This window comes from Prinia subflava, chromosome 4, assembly GCF_021018805.1.
Source record: "Prinia subflava isolate CZ2003 ecotype Zambia chromosome 4, Cam_Psub_1.2, whole genome shotgun sequence".
NCBI classification, from domain to species: Eukaryota; Metazoa; Chordata; class Aves; order Passeriformes; family Cisticolidae; genus Prinia; species Prinia subflava.
In genome coordinates this window covers 65809504-65834562 of record NC_086250.1, presented here as the reverse complement: position 1 = coordinate 65834562, position 25059 = coordinate 65809504, and the positions used below count along the sequence as shown (strand labels likewise).

The 25059-nt window shown below is 43.2% G+C and overlaps 1 protein-coding gene across 3 annotated transcripts in view; it reads left to right on the top strand.

Annotated features, from left to right (window-relative positions):
• Positions 1–25059, top strand: part of SEMA3D (semaphorin 3D) — a 134338-nt gene that overhangs the window by 40111 nt on the left and 69168 nt on the right. For all 3 annotated transcript variants that reach the window (XM_063396996.1, XM_063396994.1, XM_063396995.1), the window contains exons 2-3: positions 1382–1570; positions 19752–19912. In XM_063396996.1, the coding sequence (XP_063253066.1) occupies positions 1456–1570; positions 19752–19912 (276 nt within the window). In that variant the 5' untranslated portion in view covers positions 1382–1455. The remainder of the gene's footprint in view (positions 1–1381; positions 1571–19751; positions 19913–25059) is intronic.

Genomic DNA, 25059 nt, shown 5'->3' with positions numbered 1-25059 from the left:
CATTGGGAGTTTCAGAATTGGTTGTGGGTGCTGCAGGAGCTCGAATACCAGACCAGGGGCCACAAGCTGTGCTGCATCTCTCATGGGCTTGTAAGGAACCTCTCCTTTGATGTCTGTGCAAGTGCTGGCTGATGTGGGCACTAGGATTGCTCTTTTAATCAGGCAGTTTCAGTACCTTTCAGAAAAGAATTTTCATGGCAAGTCATGAGCCATTAATCTCTCGACTAACCATAACATTTCCTTACTCCTTGGTTTTACTGCATTACTCAAACACTGATATTTGTCATTTCACCAGCCATCTCCCTTGACCTCTAGCATCATACACTTGCAGGAGGGAGAATCTGGTCTTAAAATATTTTCATACTCCGATCTCTGTGATTTATTAACCATCAAGTTTTGCCTTCACAACTCAAGATGCCATTTCAAATAATTTCGTGTGTAAAAGTGGAGTTATTGGGCAAAAGGGTTCCTTAATAACTGGGTACAAAGGACACCAGGATTGCTGTTGCTGTTTTCTTTTCAACTACTGTGCTAGCTGTGTGACATTGAGGAAATATGTTCACTGCAGCTTTATAGTTCTGTTTTTGCATAGGGAAAATAAGGACAGTGATAATTGCTTTCATTTGTAAAACACTTCAAGATTTATGGAATATGAATGACACTTATTAAGTGAAAAGTGCTGCAAAGCTGGCTTAGTTGCACACTGTGCTAACAAAATCTCATATCAGCCTATTGACCCCAGCCTGAAACACTCATTAAAGTTTATAGGACATTTTGGTGGATGAATTGAGGCAGTTATTCTGTTGGAAATATCATACTGAAAGTGCTTTTAAATCCATCATCTGCATTGACTTTTTTCCTGTTGAAACTAAACACAACTGCTTGTTCTATCCAATTTTCTTAGTTTATTTATGAAAGTTTTGATGCATATGTACTCATTGTTGACTCTGCTTGTACCCCCATGGTATCTGAGACATTACTATTCATTCTAGTCATAGCATAAACATGCAATAGCTGTTGTACTGAGATAAAAAGAGTTATAAAACATTAAGATATCCAGTGGACTGGTATGAACTAACAAGTTGTGTGGTCACTTTTGAATGGTAAATGTTCTTTTTGTGGATACTGCATTAACTTAATTTGTGCTTAAAATTTAGCTGTGCTCAACAGTGGTGTTTGAAAAGTTTACATATTTTTCCAATGTCAAAATGTGCAAATTTAGAATAAAGAAACAAAACATTTTTACTTGTACTAGAGGAAAAAATACTTTTGTAGCAAAGAAATTAATTGAGCTGCTCTTTAAAGATAGGTCTGGCTTGCTTACAGAGTTATTATTTATGCAGTAATGCAGGTCTAAAGATGTTTTCCTTTTTTTTTCCAGATAAAACTTGGTTTGTTTAAAGTGACGAGACATTTCACCATAGTGCAAAAGAAGATACAGAAGAATAGAGCAGAATGAGAGCTTTCCAAGTGCCACATGCCTGCAGCCTGCTGCCCTTAGTGATGCTGTTCCTTCCAGTCACTGGAATGTCAAAACAAAATATCCCAAGACTGAAGCTTTCCTATAAAGGTAAACTTTACAGTATTTTTTCTGATTCTGCCACTTTTGTTTTGATGTGACGTTGCCAGCAGTTCATTTGTATTACTTACCAGGAAAGCAAAACACTGTCCCAGAAATACATAATAGAAGCCTTAAGGGACGGTATTAAATTCTGGATTTTTTTTGTGTAGGGGCACAAGTTCCTGAAACATAACTGTCTTTTTAAACTATTATTTCTGTTTGCTCCAAGAGGATGTTAACAAAGTACATAAATTAGAGGGGAGTGGTACTTGAAACACTCTGAGGTGCCATTTCCATGTGGCTGCTGGAGATGATGTGACACATGGAGGACATTCATACCTTCCTAGAGCATCAGAGAAAGTCAGCAGAGCTGCCCCAAGTGTTTCAAGGGGACTGACGTTTATTTTTGTAATTCTTTTTCTATCACTAAGTTGGTATGTTAAACTCTTCATACGTGTTTTTCTTTCTCCTTGCCCCTTTGGATCAAAAAAGTGTGTTTCTCTGTGGAATTTCTTAGTCTTGTGTGTAGTTGTTGTTGAGAATGGTACCGTCTGAGGGGTTTCAACACAGACGTATTTTTGTATTGCTGGACAGTTTCTTAAAGAAGGTAGATTCTTGTTGCTTTGAATGTACAGTACACCTCCACAGGCACAGAGATGTGTCACTATCTTCTTCAGCTAAAACAAATGCTCTCCAGTTAGTTATGTTTCAACTATGTCAGCACCCTGCCCTTATGGGAGCTATATCTGCTCTGTTTTTTAAACTTATGTCTTCCTATGCGTTGCAGAATTGCCCTCAGGATGGTGTGATGGGACAGGCTGTAAAGCCTTCATCAGGGCTTATGATATGTTTATCATGAGTTTAACACCCAGAGGAATTTATTGAGTAAGCAGAGTGACATGCTATTTATTTACAAGCTTCTCTTTTGCTAGATTTGTGTGCCACTGTGCATGCTATTCCACTGTTGGATGTGTTTGTGCGAGAGAGACGGAGGAAGCAAGATCAAGGGATCCTGACAACATTTTTATAAATTCAGGAAACAGTTGCAATCACTGAAGCCAATGAATACAGAAACTGAAAGACTTGACATGAGTTATGAAAGTTAGCAGTAAAACCCTCCTAACATACAGCCAGCCTTCTCACAGCTAGGCCTTTTGAGATAATTCCCAAAAGCAGCATATACCATATGGCAATGGCATTTATTGTGGATTTGACACTCACGATTAGTGAATTCCTCTCAACTTCAAAAGCAGATAGCCTTTGGCAAAATACTGATGGATGCATTTGGCAGGTAAAGAGGGGGAGAAAGAAAAATTATTGAGGTCAACACAGGGAAAAAAGAAATGACTGAAATCTTCGTTTAAAATAGTGGCAGAGACCTGCTGGGAGCGGTTGGGAAAATGCCTGAGCTCGTTTAAAAAGACAATGAGTAGATGATTAATATTTAGGCCCTGACACAAACTTTTATTAGCAACTTTATAAACCTTTCAGTTTGGCTTGAGGGATACCGTTTCCTGTCCAAACTTATCCACCTATATCCCCGTAGGGGGGGAAATCATCAACAGATACAGATGCAAAATAGCACATAAATCTTAATTTGGAGAGCTGCGATGGAACTGAAAAGCCAGAAGAAAGAGAACTATGAGAATTTATTGTGCCTTGTCTTACTTTTTGGGAGGTGGAAGGTGTGTATTTTTCCACATGGAACAAGAGAAAATTTCTGCTGTTTTTTCAGACTTACGTATTGTAAATGATTCCAGTATGGCTTATCATAATTGAACCATATTTTTTTGTTGATAACAGGATGTCAGATGTACCGAATATTTAATAAAGCTGTCAGAATTAAGTCTACCTTCCTTCCCCCCAAGTGTTTCAGACAAAATAATTCCAAGATTTCTGCAAGTAAGATGTAAGAGAAAAGGACTGTCTTGCCAGTTCTCATAAAATTGTTAGTCATGTCACTGACAAGTCCTGGCATCTCTGTTCTTTTAAGAATTAAGACTTGAAATATCATGAGGAGGAGAATAAAGGGTTCTTTGCCTTCTTTATCGAAAACAGACAAAACTGGCCATATCATGGAGTTCTAAAAACCTGGTCACACACGTGTCTTTGAAGGGAAGGTTTCATTCCCTTCAAGATAAAATGCGTTTATGGCATAGGTCCATCTTCCCAGAAGAGCTGAGCATTTGCTGGAGCAGGAGAGCTGAAAGTAAGCAGGATTTTGCTCTGCAGTAACTCAGTCTCCCAACTGCATCGGTCAGTGGTGGATGGGGGAAGAGGGAGAGGATGGGGTAGTTAAAGATGTGTCTATAACTGCAGGAATGCTTCATTAAACCACAGCATGTCACAGCTCCTTTGTGTTCAGGCAGCAATTAAAATTTTAGACCTTCTCTTAATGGCAGTTATAGGTTTTTGTCTTCTCTGGATTTTCATCTTAAAGAGTGGGAATCTGTTCTGGAAATGTTAAGATATTCCAGTGAGTGATGTGGGGATCAATGCAATGCCATACGATGGATTTCCTTTTTTGTTTGCCCCAATTTAAAACTGCGTTCTAAAAAATTGTACATGTATAAAACTAAAACTGCACACAATTCAATTGATATACATTGTAATACAAGAATCAAAGTCATATATTCTCCACCTGTATAAATATAATACACTATGGTCTTTAATCATATATCTTGTCCTTTATTCCCACATTTTGCCTGATCTATTAGTTGAAAAATTGTCTTCTTCACTTAGACTTAACTTCTACATATTGGTTCATGTCATTACTCTCCCAGAAATTTTCACTGCTCTTGTGATGTTTTTGGGGTGCTTTCACTGCACAGACCTTACTTAATCTATGTATCTTAGATACTTCGACAAATCTGAGGTGTTTTTATTATTATGTTATAGTTTTGATATATGAAAGAGGTAACCGTCTTCTAATAGAAGATTGCCATCTTTAGAAAACCAGGAAATGTGTTTTAAGTAATATTCCATATTTTAATATTCTTTGTCTAGCACTGCTTTCTAAGAGAAAAACAGTGTGTATTTATCATTGATTTTCATGCAGCTGGAGATAACCTGTGACCTTCATCCAAACTGCAGAACTCCTAAAACACGGAAGTGACGTTCAGCTTCTCTAAGCAGCACATCCTCATTGTCTTCTGCTTCATTTAACATCTTCATTCCAACCTCTAGAGCAGATGCAAAGGTTTTCATATAGCAGTCTCATTCATTACTGTCATTTTCAGGACAGCATCAGTTTTATTACTAAAGAATGGAAGGGTTTGTGTCCTAAATTCATACATGTTTAATTCATACAATGTATACAGTCTTATTTCTGTCTGTCTTCTGAGTAAACTTTTTTAATTCATTGAGAGGTACTTCCATACATATTTTCTGAGTGTTTCTCTAGGTTCTAATTTACAGGGAAAAGTAGAGAATAGCCAAACCAGAAGTTTGATTGCCTTCTAAGGAAAAGTAAAAAAAAAAAGAACTTTTTTCGATTTGTGACTATCCTAAAATTTCCCTGCAGAAATGCAGATTCCTAATTGCAGATTTAACCCTATTGATTTGATTTACTTAGCTGCTTTTCATGGACGTCTTAGTAAGTGTAGTTTTGGTTCTCAGTGAATGCATTTATTTTACAGAAGTGTGCACCCTGGTTTATTGGTTCAGCGGAATGCCCCAGCCCAGATGTGGACGTTGTCACCAGTGACATCCTAAAATATATATCATTCCCAAGTGGGAATGTGACCATGCCTCAGAGCAAGCCAAGCTTGCTGTGGATGGTGGTGACTCGGTCAGAGGACCTGGAATCCTGCATTGTGACACAGCGTATAGGTAAAAGCACAACTGAAGCCAACCTTTGGCTTTTAAAACAGAATTTACTTACCACTGTTAAAAACAATTATGGTAGTAATTTAAATCTAATAAACAAGAGTGTTATTCTCAGCTGATTTGTTTTTCTCAACATTGAATGAACTAAGATGCAGTCTTCCACTGAAGTCACGGCAAGAGTTTGGCCACTGAAGTAAATTGAAGCAGGATCAAATTCACACTCCTCACTTTTTTCATCTTACATAAGTAAACTAAAGACAGGCAATTCTTTCTCCTCTGCTGAAGGATGACAGTGCTAAATCATCAACTCCACATGGAAATTAGCCATGTTTAAGGATTGTTTAGTTTCATGCAGTATTTTACAGACAGGATTTTCTTCCCCCTAAGAGGGATCCATTCCTTAAACATGGTGAACAAGCAAACAGAGAACTTTTTGGTGCCAGGAATTCTTTAGAAAATTTGACTGGATGAGTACAGTTGTCTAATGTTCAAAAATGGTCTTTGAACATGCTAGTTTACAATTTCAGGCATTCTATTCTCTATATTGTTTTACTTTGAACCTTTTTCATTGTATAACTGATGAGATGCTTAACTGTTGCATCAGAGCAGTTAGTTTGTTAAGTTTCAGTACAGCTGGCTTATTTCCATGTAATGCATCATTTAATTATACATATAAAACACAGTTAAAATTGTACAGCTCCTTGAGCCTCACTTAAACTATCTGTGACACTGCAGTAATCCCAGTACCCTGATGGAGTGTTGCACAAGTATGACTGGTTAGAATGTGGTAAACTGGTGATGTATAAAAGAGCTTAGAAGTGAGTTTGCATTTTGCAGCTGTGCATGCTCTGCTGGAAGAGGAAGTAAAACCAGAAAAAAACCCAGCTCTTGTGGTAGTATCAGCAGCTGTAAATGTGAATGCTTATGAAAATCAAGGAAAATGTCCTGAGTGAGGAAGTGGTGTTTTTCCCTTGTTTGTTATTTAATTAATTTTTGATGGTTTGTTATTTCTGAGAAAAATCTATCTCAGATTCCTTTGTGGAAAAACATGAAGTGTTTATGTGAGAGTGAAGATCCTAGTACTGAATGATTGTATAGTTATGCAAAAGACTTTGCCTGTTTTGTCTCAAAAATGCTTTCTGGAGGCAGTGATCATTGAGACTTAAAATATACCCTAGCTTGAAGATGGATGGGCACTGCTCCCCATACGAGGAAAGTCTCTTGTATGTGCAGTAAACTAAATATAAATTTGAAGGCATTTAGTAATGGGAAAACCAGCAGATTTCTTACAGACTTTTTTTTCTTTTTTAAGCTAGTGAACTTGAAGGTCAGATCCAACTATATGTTGCATTTTCTGTCATATAATTATCATTTATATATAATGTCCTGGAGAGCAGCCTCCAGCCACTGACATCAACAGTTTACATAGCAGTTGAACTAAGAATAACCTTGGAGAACTGACCCATATCAACCTCTTAACAATGTAAACTGTAGCTCACAACAGTTTTCGTTTTTTCATGGTCACAGAAGGGCCTCAATTGGCTAAAAGAGGAATTATGTTCAAAAAATACAAAACTATTCTGCTGAATGTTCACTTTATTGAATCTTGGAAGACGAGAGGAAACAAAACTGAAAGAGTGATACCTGGCAAAGAATTTTTGCTCCATTGTAAAAAGAAGGATGGGACAACATAATAGCTTCCCTAGAAGAATGCGGGGAAGACACATGATAAGTGGCATCAGCTCAGAAGAGGGTTCAAAACTCTTCCTTTGACTACTTTAATTAATGACATCTGTTAAGCAAATCTAATTCAGAGCAGTTTCAGAAATCTCAACATTGTTCTCCTTCTGCACACTAATGGGAGGGCATGATCAGTGTCTGTCTAGCAGTGGACATCTGTGGTCACTATGAAAGGCACTGGAGTCACATCCTGTTTCCCTTTCCTCCCTCCTCATTCCTGCAGTTCCATTTATAGATGAGTTCCCTAAAAAAGAGCTGAGGAGTATAATCTCTACTGTACCCACAGTTCTTCGGAGATAAATACACAAAGAGATAGCAAAAACAGACAAGTTCCTTTATCACTCCGAGGGATTGGCAAACTCTGTTTAAGGGAGACAATTTTGAAGGTGGTGGAAGTGGCACAGGTAAATCTCAGCACAGATATGAAAAAACGGGCATTTTAATTTCTGAAAAAATCCTGACTATAAGAGAATTTTGCAGTGTTGAACCATAGAGTTTGAGAGTGAAGAGATCAGTAAATACAAAGAAATTTTGGAATTAACTTATTTGACCTTTTCAAGATGATATTAAATCTTGTGCATCATCCAAGCAACCTGGATTACTTTCCGAAAGATTTCTCACTAAATCTCTATTAAACATTAGCCAACATCATGCTCCAAAAGTGATAAGTATAAATACTCCTATTATAAAAATAATATTAAGGACAATAAAAAAAAATATTGTCCTTCAGTCTTAAAAAACAGCCTACACATGTACACGGAGAATATCTATGGTTCATGTCACTCAAATTTATATTTGACAAGAGTTCTGTGGGAAAGCACTTGTGCCTCCTTTGTCAAGGGAAGCTCTGGGGTTCCCAGGTTCCCGAGGGATGGGTCTGCACTTGGTGTCTGTTGGGCTTTGGGTGCCAGGGCCATGCTGAGCTCCCCGAGCTGTGCTGGGGACGGCGGGCGGGGCTGGCCTGGGATGCGCTCTGGGCTCTGTGACAGCGCGGGGGCCGTGTCACAATGGGGGCAGCTGTAAAAGGCCCCAGCGGGTGCCGCTGCCCCAGGAGAGCTTGGGCAAGCGGTGAGTGCACACGCAGTGAGGGCACGGGGCTGGAGGAGGGCTGGGGCAGAGGGGGCAGCAGCCGGGCCGTGTGTTCTGCCCCTGCAGGCAGGGCCAGCCCCTGGTGAGAGCGCCTTGCTCAGGCCCCGGGGCTGGCGGGGGCAGCGGTGCAGGCCTTGCCGCCTGCCAGCTGCCGGGGGCCCTGTCCTTGCTGCGGCCACATCCCTGCGGCTCCTGGCCCCCAGTGTCTGTCTCCATTCCAGCCCCACTGAACCCCTTCTGTGTGTGCCCCTGCAGACCATGGCGTTCTTGACCTTGCTCTTGGTGCTGGTGCACAGCCTGATCCAGTACCCGCAGCCTGCTGGCGATGGGCTGGATGAGGCCACGCACGGGCGCATGCAGGAGCGTCAGGAGCTGCTGCAGCGCGAGATGGCTCGGCTGCTGCAGGAGCTGGAGCAGGGGCCCCCGGAGCAGCAGGAGCTGGGCTGGGGAGCCGCGCTCTTTGGGGCTCTGCAGCAGTGGCCATTCTGCGCTCTTGCTGGAGTCCTGCTCCTCTTGGGCCTGTGGTTTAGCTGCAGGAGAAGGAGCTGGCAAGACAGCAGCAGAAGCAATTACCAGAGCTCCTGCAAAACCTTAGAAGGCGAGGAAGGCAAAGAACAGGAAGAAGGGAGTGTTGATTCCGTGGAAGAGAGAGAAAACCTTGATGTGACTGTAGATGTGGACAACAGCAGCAGTGGAGATGACAGTGAAGGCAGTCCTGTGGGAGCAAGTGAAGGAGACGATGATGACGACAGCATTGAAGGCAATGATGTGCAGGCGGAGCAAGACAAGGACACTGGAAAGGAACATGAGGGAGATGGAAATGAAGAAAAAACCCATGCTGGGAATATGAAGTCAGGCAACAATGATGATGTAAATGAAGGTGAAGACAATGTAGATGGAAAGGAAGACTACATAGATGGGAAGGTGCAGGAAAGCAGTGATGCCAGTGACCAGAAAAGTAGTGATTGGAGTGGGCAGGAAGATAGCAGTGATCACAGTGGGGAGGTAGTAGACCATAGTGTTTTTGCTGCCACTGAGGAAGAAATGAAGGAAATGATAAAAGAAGGTGACAATGATAGGAACAAGGATGAAGAACAGGGTGGTGTAAATGTGGAGGAAAACAAGCATGAGGATAGACAAGAAAACGAACAAGGTAACGTGGCTGCCAGTGGAAAGGAAGGCAGGGATGGTGGCAAGGAAGAACGGGGCAGTGGTAGAGCTGAAGACAGAGCAGACACCCGAGATGTTGGGAGGAAGGAAGGCATCCTTTCAGTGGATCGTGTGCAGTGGCCTGTGGAGGAGCTGGAGAGAAGTTGCTCAGTGGCAGCTGAGTTGATGGAGAGCTTGAGGCGTGTCTTTGTGGGCAGCTTGAGCAATGGTTTGTACCCGGTGCCTGAGGAAGCCATTGGGGTGGGCAGTGCCTTTGAGGGTTGGAGTCCCCGTGAGTGGGATGGGGTGTACCGTGTTCTGGTGCCCCTGAGTCCCCCTGCAGGGCACGCCTTCCAGCTAGAGGAGAACAGTGCAGGGCAGATGGCAGCAAGGACCTTCAGCGTCCGTGTGGAGCTGGTGTGCACGTGCCAGAGGGAGCAGCAGGGCAAGGAGCTGTTGTGCTTCCTGCACCACTTGCAGAAGAAGCTGCAGCGCAAGCCTAAGCGCAGTCTCCTAAGGACACTGTGCACCGGCTCCTACCTGGACGCGGAGAAAACCTCGCGCTGGTTTTATGAGTTGGTGAAGTCCTCGTGGCTGCATGTGCCTCAGTCAGACTCCTGGCACTTGGAGGTTCAGCCCTGCAGCCAGTCCTGCAAATTGCAGCTGAGCCAAGGCCAGAGGAGCCTGACAGTGGAGGTGCTCTTTGGGGTGCGCCAAGGGGACTCGGACATCTTTGTGGTCAGCCAGACGACAGAGGCCCAGAAAGGCAGCCCCAGGACCTTTGGGACAAGCCGGTCCACCGGGGCCAACTTCATCCCAAGCACAGCGTGGCCTGAGACATACGCTGTGGCAGAGGTGAAGTTCTTCCGGCACATTGCCAGGCAGGTGCCATGTGAGAGACTGCACCTGAAATGCCTGCAGGTCTTCACCTGCCTCCTCAGGGGCACAGGTTTTTCCAGCTCTGTCTGGAAGACTGTGGTCATGCACGTTCTGACCACCGTCCCGCTGTCCTGGTGGCGCAGGAGTGAATTTGCAGAGCGGCTCTGGGGCATCATGGCATACCTGGGCCGCTGCCTGCAGCTGAAACGCCTGGAGCCCTTTGTGCTGGGCAGCAAGAGGCTTCCTGCCGAGATCAGCGTGCCGCCGGCAATGGCAGGGCTGGAGCCTCTCAACCTCTTTGAGCACCTGGCCCGAGATCCGGCCGCCCACAGACAGGCCATGCACGCCTACGGTCAGCTGCGCTATCGCCTCTGGGTCCTGCTCTGCAGCCACTGAGAGCAGTTCCCTGCTGCACAGAGCTCTGCTGGGCGGGCTCACAGCCTGTGGCAGCCACGTGAACGCTGCATAATTACTGCTTTGGTCCCTGGCTATGCTGAAGCTGCTTTCCTGCTCCTGCGGAAGGAAGATGCTGCAGCACAAGGACTCCTTGTGCAGACACTTGTCGGAGTTGCCTTGCCCTTCACCTTCCAGTTACAACAGTGATGTGTCCTAAGCCTGTGAGGCAGAAACTGGCTCCACTTGCACATCTTCAGAGAAGACAGTGAAGCTGATGGAGGTTGCTTGGACTGCCTGGAAGACAAAACCTCACGTGTTCAGTTTTTAGTGTAGTTAGTACAGTTATGAAGTGATCTGTAATGTTAATGGTTTGTAAGTAGGTGTTGCTTAGATTAACTTGAAGAGAGAAACGTAGGGTGTTAGGGACCTAATGTAGATATTGGGAGAGCTATAGTTTTGATGGTTTTGTAAGGAGAGGTAGCTTAGATCACCAGACAGACAGAAACCTAGGCTATTAGGGAAGTTTTTAGTGAGCTTTAGTTTTAATGGTTTTGTGAGGATGTAGGTGGTAGTATATGCACTTTACTCCAGGAGAATTGGTAGTCCAAGTTTTCATGAGACTTGATTATTAGCATTCCTTGCACAGGCCCTTTAGTGATGTCAGTGTATAACTGTTGTGCCAAGTTACCCTTAGTTTAGGGAATTGTACTACCCTCCTGTAGTTTCTTTTTTTACTACTTTTCGGTAATATTTGGATATGTGTGTTTGAAAAACAATAAAATGAGAGAATTTTCTCAAATTGCCTGAGTTGTGTCCCTTTTGTTTAGCCCACCATTTCTTTAAGAATGTCCATCCAGTGTGGCTTCCTGAAAAAATGACAAAGTGACTCAAACGGGGATTGTGTCCAGCAGTCACTTCTGTGTCGCTTTAAAGCAGGGCTGTTAATTTTGCCTCTTGAATTCAACCAGAAGTCATGATGGTAAAATCAGCTGAAATATAAAAAAAAACTATCCTCACATTCTGGTTATAAAAGTTCTACCTCCTCTTTATGTGTTTATTTTCACACATCTTTATGTGCTGTTGAGGGAGAGCACATTAGTGTGCAGTGAGGTAAGCTTCAGAAGTTCTGTGTTTCGGGGACTTTTCAATTTTAAGACTTGTACTTCTTGATTACAGTGGCTTGCCTATTCTTCAGGCAGGCTGTTGATCAGCCATCTCTACTGTAAGAAGTAGTTTGTGTGGGCCGGAGGATTTTAACGCTGCTGTGCAAACCATAAGTTGGTCGTGTGTGATCTGCTGTCAGTCACTAAAGAGATCTTTGGGAGTGTTCCTCATTCAGGAGAGAAACCCTGACATCTTTGTTTTCACAAAAGACCTGTGAGGCAGGACAGTGCTGGTGTAAAAGAAGTGTAGGCCTTAAGAGTGGATGATGGTACAACTTCGTGTGCATCATTCAAGCAGTGTGGATTTCTTTATTTCTCACTCAATGAGTAGCTGATATCACCCTCTGCCCTCACAGTAATTGTCCCGAACGGGTGTGCTTGAGATTGCCCAAGAAAAGAAGAAAGGGCAGATCGCGGGTGGTGTGTCAAGGCCAAGGCCTAACAAGTATTTCATAGAACACACTGAAGCCTGGTAAAAAGTGTGGAAGGGGAGATGCAGCACAACAGTAAATGTCAATAAATATAACAAATAATAAATATTAATAGGAAAAAAGTTCTGCCTTGAATAATAAATAAAATCTTACATCTGTATACTGGGAACATTCATGAGTCATGTCACCCAAATTTCTATTTGACAAGGGTTCTGTGGGAAGGCACTTGTGCCTCCTTTGTCAAGGGAAGCTCTGGGGTTCCCAGGTTCCCGAGGGAGGGTTCTGCACTTGGTGTCTGTTGGGCTTTGGGTGCCAGGGCCATGCTGAGCTCCCCGAGCTGTGCTGGGGACGGCGGGCGGGGCTGGCCTGGGATGCGCTCTGGGCTCTGTGACAGCGCGGGGGCCGTGTCACAATGGGGGCAGCTGTAAAAGGCCCCAGCGGGTGCCGCTGCCCCAGGAGAGCTTGGGCAAGCGGTGAGTGCACACGCAGTGAGGGCACGGGGCTGGAGGAGGGCTGGGGCAGAGGGGGCAGCAGCCGGGCCGTGTGTTCTGCCCCTGCAGGCAGGGCCAGCCCCTGGCGGGAGCGCCTTGCTCATGCCCCGGGGCTGGCGGGGGCAGCGGTGCAGGCCTTGCCGCCTGCCAGCTGCCGGGGGCCCTGTCCTTGCTGCGGCCACATCCCTGCGGCTCCTGGCCCCCAGTGTCTGTCTCCATTCCAACCCCACTGAACCCCTTCTGTGTGTGCCCCTGCAGACCATGGTGTTCTTGACCTTGCTCTTCGTGCTGGTGCACAGCCTGATCCAGTACCCGCAGACTGCTGGCGATGGGCTGGATGAGGCCACGCACCGGCGCATGCAGGAGCGTCAGGAGCTGCTGCAGCGCGAGATGGCTCGGCTGCTGCAGGAGCTGGAGCAGGGGCCCCCGGAGCAGCAGGAGCTGGGCTGGGGAGCCGCGCTCTTTGGGGCTCTGCAGCAGTGGCCATTCTGCGCTCTTGCTGGAGTCCTGCTCCTCTTGGGCCTGTGGTTTAGCTGCAGGAGAAGGAGCTGGCAAGACAGCAGCAGCAGCAATGGCCTCAGCTCCTGCACAACCTTAGAAGACAAGGAAGTCGAAGAACAGGAAGAAGGGAGTGTTGATTCTGTGGAAGAGAGAGAAAACCTTGATGTGACTGTAGATGTGGACAACAGCAGCAGTGGAGATGACAGTGAAGGCAGTCCTGTGGGAGCAAGTGAAGGAGATGACAATGACAACAGCATTGAAGGCAATGATGTGCAGGTGGAGCAAGACAAGGACACTGGAAAGGAACATGAGGGAGATGGAAATGAAGAAAAAACCCATGGTGGGAATATGAAGGCAGGCAACAATGATGATGTAAATGAAGGTGAAGACAATGTAGATGGAAAGGAAGACTACATAGATGGGAAGGTGCAGGAAAGTAGTGATGCCAGTGACCAGAAAAGTAGTGATTGGAGTGGGCAGGAAGATAGCAGTGGTCACAGTGGGGAGGTAGTAGACCATAGTGTTTTTGCTGCCACTGAGGAAGAAATGAAGGAAATGGTAAAAGAAGATGACAATGATAGGAACAAGGACGAAGAACAGGGTGGTGAAAATGGGGAGGAAAACAAGCATGAGGATAGAAAAGAAGACGAACAAGGTAACGTGGCTGCCACTGGAAAAGAAGGCAGGGATGGTGGCACGGAAGAAAGGGGCAGTGGTAGAGCTGAAGACAGAGCAGACACCCGAGATGTTGGGAGGAAGGAAGGCATCCTTTCAGTGGATTGTGTGCAGTGGCCTGTGGAGGAGCTGGAGAGAGGTTGCTCAGTGGCAGCTGAGTTAATGGAGAGCTTGAGGCATGTCTTTGTGGGCAGCTTGAGCAATGGTTTGTACCCGGTGCCTGAGGAAGCCATTGGAGTGGGCAGTGCCTTTGAGGGTTGGAGTCCCCGTGAGTGGGATGGGGTGTACCATGTGCTGGTGCCCCTGAGTCCCCCTGCAGGGCACACATTCCTGCTAGAGGAGAACAGTGCAGGGCAGACGGCAGCAAGGACCTTCAGCGTCGGTGTGGAGCTGGTGTGCACGTGCCAGAGGGAGCAGCAGGGCAAGGAGCTGTTGTGCTTCCTGCACCACTTGCAGAAGAAGCTGCAGCGCAAGCCTAAGGGCAGCCTCCTAAGGACACTGTGCACCGGCTCCTACCTGGACGCGGAGAAAACCTCGCGCTGGTTTTATGAGTTGGTGAAGTCCTCGTGGCTGCATGTGCCTCAGTCAGACTCCTGGCACTTGGAGGTTCAGCCCTGCAGCCGGTCCTGCAAATTGCAGCTGAGCCAAGGCCAGAGGAGCCTGACGGTGGAGGTGCTCTTTGGGGTGCGCCAAAGGGACTCGGATATCTTTGTGGCCAGCCAGACCGCAGAGGCCCAGAAAGGCAGCCCCAGGACCTTTGGGAGAAGCCGGCCCACCGGGGCCAACTTCATCCCAAGCACAGCGTGGCCTGAGACATACGCTGTGGCAGAGGTGAAGTTCTTCCGGCACATTGCCAGGCAGGTGCCATGTGAGATGTTGCACCTGAAATGCCTGCAGGTCTTCACCTGCCTCCTCAGGGGCACAGGTTTTTCCAGCTCTGTCTGGAAGACCGTGGTCATGCACGTGCTGACCACCGTCCCTCTGTCCTGGTGGCGCAGGAGTGAATTTGCAGAGCGGCTCTGGGGCATCATGGCATACCTGGGCCGCTGCCTGCAGCTGAAACGCCTGGAGCCCTTTGTGCTGGGCAGCAAGAGGCTTCCTGCCGAGATCAGCGTGCCGCTGGCAATGGCAGGGCTGGAGCCGCTCAACCTCTTTGAGCACCTGGCCCGAGATCCGGCCGCCCACAGACAGGCCATGCACGCCTACGGTCAGCTGCGCTATCGCCTCTGGGTCCTGCTCTGCAGCCACTGAGAGCAGTTCCCTGCTGCACAGAGCTCTGCTGGGCGGGCTCACAGCCTGTGGCAGCCACGTGAACGCTGCATAATTACTGCTTTGGTCCCTGGCTATGCTGAAGCTGCTTTCCTGCTCCTGCGGAAGGAAGATGCTGCAGCACAAGGACTCCTTGTGCGGACACATCTCGGAGTTGCCTTGCCCTTCACCTTCCAGTTACAACAGTGATGTGTCCTAAGCCTGTGAGGCAGAAACTAGCTCCACTTGCACATCCTCAGAGAAGACAGTGAAGCTGATGGAGGTTGCTTGGACTGCCTGGAAGACAGAAACCTCGCCTGTTCAGCATTTAGTGTAGTTAGTACAGTTGTAAAGTGATCTGTAGTGTTAATGATTTGTAAGTAGAGGTTTCTTAGCTTAGCTTAAAGAGAGAAACGTAGGGTGTTAGGGACCTAATGTAGATACTGGATGAGCAATAGTTTTGATGGTTTTGTAAGTACAGCTTATTTGGATGACCTCAAAGACAGACACCTAAGGTGTTTAGGGAGTTATTCAGTGAGCTTTAGCTTTAATGGTTTTGTGAGGATGTAGGTCCAGTATATGCACTTTATTGAGGAGAATAGGTAGTTCGAGTTTTGATGGGACTTGTTGATTAGCATTCCTTCCCGAGGAGCTTTAATGCTGTCAGAGTGTTACTGTTTTGCAAAGTTACCCTTAGTTTAGGTAATTGAACTGCCATCCTGTAGTTACTTTTATTACTGCTTTACGTTAATATTTGGATATCTATGTTTTCAAAATTAATAAAATGAGAGATGTTTCTCAAATTGCCTGAAATCTGTCATTCTTTTTATTTAACCCTCTGTATGTCAGAGAATGTTCTTCCTATACCCCTACCTGAAATAATGACTTTTTGCAAACAGAGATGTTGGATGTTTTAACTGTCATTTCTCTCAAGTATTCCCATAGAAATCCTTGAAACTTGAAGTGAAAATGCCCTGAATTGCCTGAAATTTTGCAGCAGAGAACCCCTGATTTTTTTAGAAATCTTTGTAAATGTTTTCTTTACATAGTTACTTTTGTAGGCTCCATGGGGACTTTTCAGTCCTGAAGATGAACAGATATGTCCCTAACTGGAAAACATGTGGTTTAATACCCAATTCTTTTTTGGCTTCTCATAACAAAGTTTTTGACACAAAATTCTGACAATAAAAAGTCATTTTTTCTCTGTTCCTGGTTATCTGTATACCTTTGGAGAGGCCCTGCTGTCCTATGAGCATTACCTTTTGTAGCAGGCCAAATAATATTGTATAGTAATGGGAGCCACTTAGCATATACACCTTTGTTCATGGTGAAATGCAGTGAAACAAAATACAATTTACTTCTTGCAGTACATAGTAGAGATTGGTAGTAGTTTGTAAGTATTTATTCTCTTCCCCTTTGTACCTGGGGAATACATCTGGGGTCACCTGGTCAGTTTTAAACTCAGAATACCTTAGGAACTGAATAGATTGCCGCAGTCATGTCATAAATACTTTTCTTTATCTCAAAAGTTTGGTTGAGAATTTCTACAATGCTGACATAAATCTTCATATGTATTCTCCAGCATGAGAAAGGACTGACTTGTTGCTACCTAAAGGAAGGTGATGTGACCTTTGTTCTTTGCTGTATACGAAAATTATACAGCCTTTAATTTCAGAGTCGGTCAAAGGTGTCATTAGGTGTAACTGTTTTGAAAGAGGCTGAGATGTTCTCTTTCTGCTAATTTAGGTGTGACTTGTCATTAAAAAAGTCTGTAACTGGTCGCAAAGCGAATTTGGAGTCTCAGCCAAATTGGTTCCACATTGCTGCGTTCTTACACCATGCTGGAGTTGAGGAATGGTAGCATGGTCACCACACACGTGACTTGATGCTAACAAGTCTAAATACATTTTATAAATACAAATATGTATTATGAGAACAGAATGACACTTTTACTTTTGAAGGCTTTTTCCTGTGGCTCTGCTGCTGGGATTTTTTAAGAAAGCAATGATCATGCTGTAGTAAGCCAAGTCCACTGAGATGCTGTTCTAAATGAGTAAAACCTAGTCACTATTCCAGTTTCTACCACTCTGAAATATTAACCCAGAAGGGGAGGTAGCTGGATGCTTATTTAATCACCAGGCTGGGAAAAAAAACTATTTAATTTTTGAGGAAAACAGCAAATAGAGACTATGACACTGAGTGCTGAACATGTGCTCATGAAAGGCCATCCGTGTAACTAACTTTGTTACTGTGCCTTGTGAGAATGCTGGCTCTGTGTTAGCCAGCCTACAGAGATGCAGTCATTCAAATCGACAGCTTGCTCTAAGCTTGGAAATCATTGGGAAATGTGCTTTTCACAGTAAATTTTTCCAGTGTAATATCCTTGGTGATAGTAAATGTGTCTCTCTGTGAAGGGAAATTTCAGTGCATAAGATCGGACTGTGTTGTTTTATGGAGTGAGAACAATGATTCATTTGCCTGCAATTTAATCAGCCCTGTGTTAATGTTTACTTGTGAAATTTTATTAGGTTATGTTACAGTTATAATCCTACTAATAGTCATGCTCAGAGTCTTACATCCAAGCTGTTTTAAATAGTAAATAGCTGCCCAAACCTAATTCTTCACCACTTTGCAACATGTGTTGTCATCTGCGTCAGTAAGAAAGGAGTGTGCAGTGTTGTCATTTCAATCTGGAATATTCCACAGATGTTTTCCTTACAATGTAGTGAAATAAATGATTGTACAAGGCATCAGACAGGGCTCATTCCCACTTGGGCATTTCAGACGTGAGGCAGCATTTTTCCTCACTATTCTAGCTGTTCTAGGTGGGTTTTTTTTACAGAGAAATTCTAGAACTGTTAAACAACAGATAACAAATGTCTATTTGGAATGGTCTCTTTAGAGATCATTCGTTTCAAATAAGAAGGAAAAGGGAGGTAGAGAGCCATCTCAGTCATCATCCTTCATGTATGTGGAGACTCAAATCTACATATTTTTACAACTGACACTCTTGTAAAGGCCCATGCTTTTCATGGCTCTTAGCAGGGAAAACGTTTGCAGTATTTGCACATGCATATCCTTTATCCTTACTTAGATCAAATTCCTGTGGCTGCAGATGAGAAGGAATTTTCCTTCATATTCTGTATGTCAGTTACTTGTGTCCTGCAGGTGAGGACTGAGGTTTTTATAGTACCATGTTAACCATAAGCTGCTCCTAAATGATCTTGCTGGTAATTAATAAACAGATCTTTTAAAATGTTACTAGTTTCAAAGCCAAACCCTGACATCTTTGTCTTCGCAAAAAATATATGAGAAAGGACACTGCTGGTGCCCAGCATTGGATATAACTTTTCAGTGTGAAGCAGGAATTTTTTTCCAAAGCACTGCCAAAATAAATCTCACCTAGGGGAATAGGAGTGGCAATGCATGACAATTTGTTTTCAGATTGTACCTTAACAACACCCTGCACTGAGCCAGACAAACGCACATAAACTTAAATAGAAGTGACTGAGCCAAAGAATAATTGTCATAATTATGTTCCAGTTAGATTATTAATGATAAAATATTTTCCCTTCCAGAGTGCTGTTTATTAGCCGACACCAGAACTTAATCTTTTCTTGCCATGGTTTGTGAAAGACCTTGGAGAAAAATGTTTGGGTGGGGTTTTTTCCCTTTTTTTCATTCAAGACTTTTTCTCCAAATTGGCCCTAATTTTCATCATGATCAGGATGTGCAAATATCTTTGCAGTAAGTCTGGCTTTTCTAGCAGGAATGCTACATTGTCCCTCCAGTGCCAGGAGGGTGGAAATGCTCTTCATTTTATGTTCAGTTAAATACAGGATTTGCCTTTCTGTCTGATGATTTCCAAACAGTTTATCTTGGAGAGTTTGCTTGTGGAAGAACTGATTCACATGTTTATTTTCTTTTCCCCAAAGCAATGACTACCCAACAAGACTTAACTATCCTTGTGCTCTTTTCTATATGTTGTTTGTGTCCTCATCCAGACTTAGGTCCACAGAGTATTCATTAGGCAGAATGTTACAGAATTTATGTTTAAAGCCCTTTAGCTTTTTTGCAGAATTATGGATTCTTTCAGTAGTTTTACAGAGCATCATTTTTTTCTTAATTACCTTTTAAAAGAAATTTGAAGCTACTGTTAATTCTCAGTAAAACTCTAGTGTCAAATTTTTGATTTTAATAGGGATCTTAGAGGTGTTGCTTATGTTGTTGGATGTTATGTATGTTTATATTAACATAATGAGTTTTCTTAGAATGATGGAAAGATATAGCACACATTTTGCGAAGATCTGTCCTTTGTGATTTCTAATTTATGTTGAATTTCTGATTCTTTTATTCCATACAGATAGTTTATTAAAAAGATTTTATATATAAAAGTATTTTGTGAAAATATTACCCAATTTGGAAGTAAAGAAACCCCAGAGAACCCCAAAGTTAACAGGAACTGTGTTATGACTCTGGAAAGACATGCTCCAAGACTACACTTATCTCACTGGTGTACTCCATGCATATATTTATAAAAGACACTGATGAGTCATATATAAACATTTTGATTATAAAGATTTTCTTCATTTTCCCACAGACTTGCTGCTTTCAAACAGCTGCATCCCATTCCTGGGCTCAGCAGAGGGGCTTGATTTTCATACCCTGCTGCTAGATGAGGAGAGGGGCCGGCTGCTAGTCGGGGCAAAGGACCACATCTTCCTGCTCAACTTGGTGGATGTAAACAAAAATGTAAAAAAGGTCAGTGTGATTTTCATGGATTTTATCTCCTAAGTTAAATGTTACTAAATTCTTTTGTTTGTTTTGTGTTTTTATTTATTTCTTCACTGGGTAATGCAGATTTTGTTGTGCGATGCAGTTTACCAAGATTTGATACTCTCGCCTTCCGTAGTTATCCATATTATCTTTAATCAATTGAATTTCTCCTATGATATGATCTTCTGTGTGACTGATGACCTGCAAGAGATCAACTGTGTGGAAGAGCACTGCAGTGCATGAAATTAGCATCAAAATATCAGCAAACAGGAAAAATGTAGTTCAGTGTTCACTTCTCAACTCCTGGTCATGGTTACCCTCCTCATTTAAAAGCATTGGGAAGGAAATAACTGAAGACAGCTCTTTCATTGCTTCCTGGCATCACTGGGATTGCTTTACTGTAATACTGAACAGAGCAGAGGCAATTTGGATGGTTTAAATTATAGTAAAAAGTAAGTGGCAATTTTAGCATTTCTGTTAATATCTAGAATTGCTAGTGATAGGAAAAGCATCCACTGGGATCTGCTGTAGTCCATTGCCCATGCTCAGTGACAATGTGTTAACTCGAGATAATAAAATGACAATTTAGCCTTCAATATTTCTAGCAGTATGGTGAACTGGAGCTTGTGTAAGCACAGTTGACTGCTATGAGTGAAAACCAGATGCTTGCACTGGAACACATGAAAACTGGTTTCCTGCTTCTTCCAGATAGGAAGAAAATATGAATTCTCAGCTGTGTTTGGTATTTTCTTTAGGCACCAGAAGGGGGTTTTAAATTACTGTGTTCTGCTGCCAGCTCTGAAGAGGTAACTGACCCTGAATTCATGTGATTGCAGGCAGGGGCTGAACAGGTGGAACAAGAGACTATCTTGCCCATATGTTTGAGAGCAACACTTGCTATCATTGTACAGAAGAGATACAGTACCAGGTGGAATATCTTGTTCCTCATCTTGACTTCAGCAATGCTGCACATGCCAGTTTTTGTAAAACTCAGATCCTGAGTATTTCAGGGAATTTCTTCCTGGGATGCTTTATCAAGCACTTACCTTGGCTTCTGTCATCTCAGTAATTAACTCAAAATCCTCCACCCCCTCAGGATATTGCATTAATAACAGCACTGCTAATTATAATTGCAAATATTCAGACTACAAATTCATTTTTGGTGTAGGCTTTCTGTAGAAAACAAGTTTTCTGTGTGAAAAGCAGATTTCTGTTTCTGTGGGATGCTGCTTGCCTCCTGAGAGATGCTGAGTGCTGTCACCTCCCATTATGTTCAGTGGGGCTTTACGAGCCCAGACCCTGCTGGAGGTGGTGGCACCCTGCGTGAGCCACCCCTCAGTCCAAGCTGGTGACATTTTCCCTTTGGCCAAACCACCACTGATCATTACGGACCTTGTGCTTTCCAAGAGGAGCAGAACACAGACACAGCCACGAGAACTAACCTGCAATTGGACAGTGGTGTAGATGTTACAGAGAAAAGATTCACTTGGCATTGGAAGGAAAATTTGCATTTCCTAAGGTGAATAGAGAATGTATGCTTACATATCTGTGGTAACGTGAAAGGAGGGAATAAAATTCCTAACCGCTTGCATATCTAGACTAAATATGTGTGCAAGTTCAAATACTTCTATTTCTTTTAGTAGTAAACTAATAGCTTAACTATTCAGATAATATTTAACTTTTCAGAAAAAAACATGAGGCAAAATATATTTAACTGGGAAGGACTGACTGAGAAGCCGTGCAGAGCATCCTGGTGTGATGATTTCCAAGGCCCCCATGGGCATAAAACAACTTTCTAAACCTATCTCCTTGTGTAAATGCCCGGGTAACACAAGGCAGTGTCACACTAGCGTTTCTCTTTAATTCCACTGTGCTTGGCTGGTTGAATCTTGTCAGTGGAGGGAAGGGATGAAGTGAAGGAAGTTGTGTGAGGAGCTGTGTATAAATCTCAGTGGATGAGGAGGATGCTAGAGGACACTCTACAGTAGCAGTGAAGTGTCAGAAAGTAGCATTTGCCGGTGCTGTGTTTAGACTGACCCCAGTTTGGGTTGGCGCCGGGCCAGGCGGCTGGCTTCCAGGCTTTCCCAGTGTGAGGAAACCACACATGTTGGGACTACAAGGGTCTGAAGTGTGTCCTTTGTACTCCTCTGGAGTGCGAGTCGTCTGGAAAAAATAAGCTGCTTACACACAGCCACTAAAATGCATAGAAATTGATTAGAATATTAAGTTTAGTGTTTCGTAATGACTTTGAGGAAGGAGTGTTAAAAGCAAGCTGAAGGGGCGAGAGAGGTATAATAACTTTGAGACTAGAATGCAAGATTTTGCATAGTTTAGGGTTTCCTTTCTTTAAAACAAAGCTGAACATGAACTTTAGAATGCTCTGTGCTGGGTAGATTCATCTTATTTTAATAAAGCTCTCAATTTCAGATATTTGTTTTGTTAGGAGCTACTGATACCTCCAAAAGCCAAGTCACAATCCCCAATAATTTGTTCTCATATGTGGTTATAATTACTTGGCAAGATTATGTTTTAGAGTCTAAAGCTCCATATTAAGACATTTCTGGAATAATATTCAAAAAAGCATCCAAAGCATTGTATCCTGTTCCCTTCTGTAATGTATACATATATATAATTTAATAACTTCCTTTTTAAAACCTATTTATTTACCTAAATTAGTTAATTTGACTTACATATATTAAGTTATGGCTTTATTTCCTGGTGTATTTTTCCTTGTGAAATAAATCAATAGTTCTGCTGGAGTCCCGGTTTCTTAAATCATTGTAGTTTTTATTAAATTTATTGTGTAATAGGTTGAAAACTTCCTTAGCTGGCAGCCTGAAAAAAGTCTGTCCTGTTTCCAGTGCTTGCAAACCTCATTATAAAACAACAGTTAGTACCATAGTCTAATAAGGAAGTCTTTCAGAATGACAGGCAAATGCAGAAAGCTAAAGTGATTATAGTCAATAAATAAATAAAGTTTAGCAATGGATAATCATTTTTCTGTAGCAGCGATATATTTTCTCTACAGTTTTCCTGTATAGAAGCCATTAGCTCCTGTTGCTGGAGTGGCATTATCAAGTGCCACAGTCTTTTTCTGAAAGATCCTCACATGCCTGACAAATTCTGCAAGCTATTTGCAAACTGGAAGAATTGTGATTTCTTCATATGAGTAAAATAAAGGTGGTCAGCAAAAGAAAGCAGTTCTGCTGAAGGCCTCTGTGCCTTTACCACCAGAAATGCCATGTAAAACAAAAGGATGTTTAATAGCAGGTTGAGAGGCTGGAAAGCTGGAGAAAGAATTCTGTAGAAACACCAAGCTCCGGCATCCTGCTGGAAACATCACCTTAGTACATAGAATTTTCTTGTGAATTTGCGTAAAACCTTTTCTATTTTACTCCCTAAGCTAAATAAATACGAAATACAACATGTAGTCAGCTGGGTAAACAGTGTGTAGATGGCTGCAGAGCAGTGGTGCCCCTTTCCGTGGCTGTGCTAACAGTGCACGCGGGGTTACATGTCAGCGCGATTATCACGGCGTGATCCGCAGCGCGACCCGCCCAGCTCCGCGGGAGTAGGAATGCTATCAAGGCCTGACAAGCTTTTGAAAAGCTGCCAACCTGCAGGAGCTGTCAGTGCTAGGAGACACAGCCCCATGTGGGCCAAATAGATAAACATGTCAGATCCCCAATAGCAGCTTTGAAACAAGTTGTTTTCATCTGTCCCAGTGTGCGCTGGCTCTGGGTCACAAATTATCATCGCTTGGAGCATCCTCAGTTTGTAGTTGCTACTATTTTTCTGGCATGTGCAGCTGTCTTGGGACATCCTTGAATGCACTCTTATATTGACTATTATCTGTGTTTTACAGGGAAAAATATACATATGCATAAATATATATTTATGTGCTGGGTAAGCACTTGTGAAATAGCTGCACATGATTTTTTTTTTCTATAACTCCAGTGCTTGCCAACAGTTCAAGTAGGCTTGTATTTCAGCACTATTTGCGGTGTGACCCACCCATCTCTGCAGGAAGGGGAACATATATGCAAATACATATGCATATTTATGTAAAATAGTACCCTCGAGATACAGGAGCAGAATTTCACATTCATTGCTCTGAGAAACTTTCTGTCAGTCTATATAAGCGTGGTCTCAATTAGGAATGAACCCAGTGGGAATTTAGCCAGTACTGAAAGGAGGCTTTGGTTCTTGCCATCAGGCCTTAGTGTCAGGAATACACACAGAGTCTGAAGTGTTTATTGCAGCCTTGAAACACAGTAATACCAAGATTGATCCTTCTTAAAATATGTGCTACTTATTCTATAGCTAAAAGGAAGTCAGCTTCCTGCCTGTCAGCAAAACTGCAGACAGTTGGAAAGTGAAGCTTTCTTGACCTGTCAGAAGAAAAGATTTACCAGGAAACATAACTGAAGGCCAAAGAGTCATGTGGAAAGCACTGTAGATATTCAAACTTATGAAAGTGGGGCATCAGGACTGAGATAATCTGGGATAAACCCAGTGAAACTTCAGGTTAGGGGATTCCAGAGGCAGAGGTGATATCTTTGTGCGTGCTTGCCCTTGGAGGGGTCTTACCTCTGAGCTATTTACTCTATAAAGTTGACAGGCTTAAATTTAGGCACCTGTGTAGACAAAGTGAAAGCTTTTGAAAAGTATTTACAGACACAAAACAACAGATGGAGCAAGACGTGAAGAAAGCAGTATGAATCCAGCAGTCCAAGGTGGAAGAGAGTGTCTCTGTTACTTCCTTTTGCATTGTTGCCATAAATTATGTTTCCGTAAACATCCGCTGTAATTTTTATATTTTACCCGTGTGTTTAGCTATAAAGAATGGCCAGTATCCTGCTCTCTGAAAACATTTGCTTATATTGGTCACTGGTTTTTTCAAAGGTAGGATTTGTTTTTAGTCTGAAGTGATAAACATGTCAGGAGCAATGCCATTTACCCTAAAAATCCTGGTGTATGGTTTCCTTTTAGGAGAAACAGACGGTAGTTAGAAGTCTGCTGTGGTTACACTGTGGAAAATGAAGTGTAGAAGCACTGAAGCCTTTCAAGATTTAATCCAGTGTAAATGAAATCAGCATCTGGTCTATTTTCTTTAAGCTTTCACATGTGCT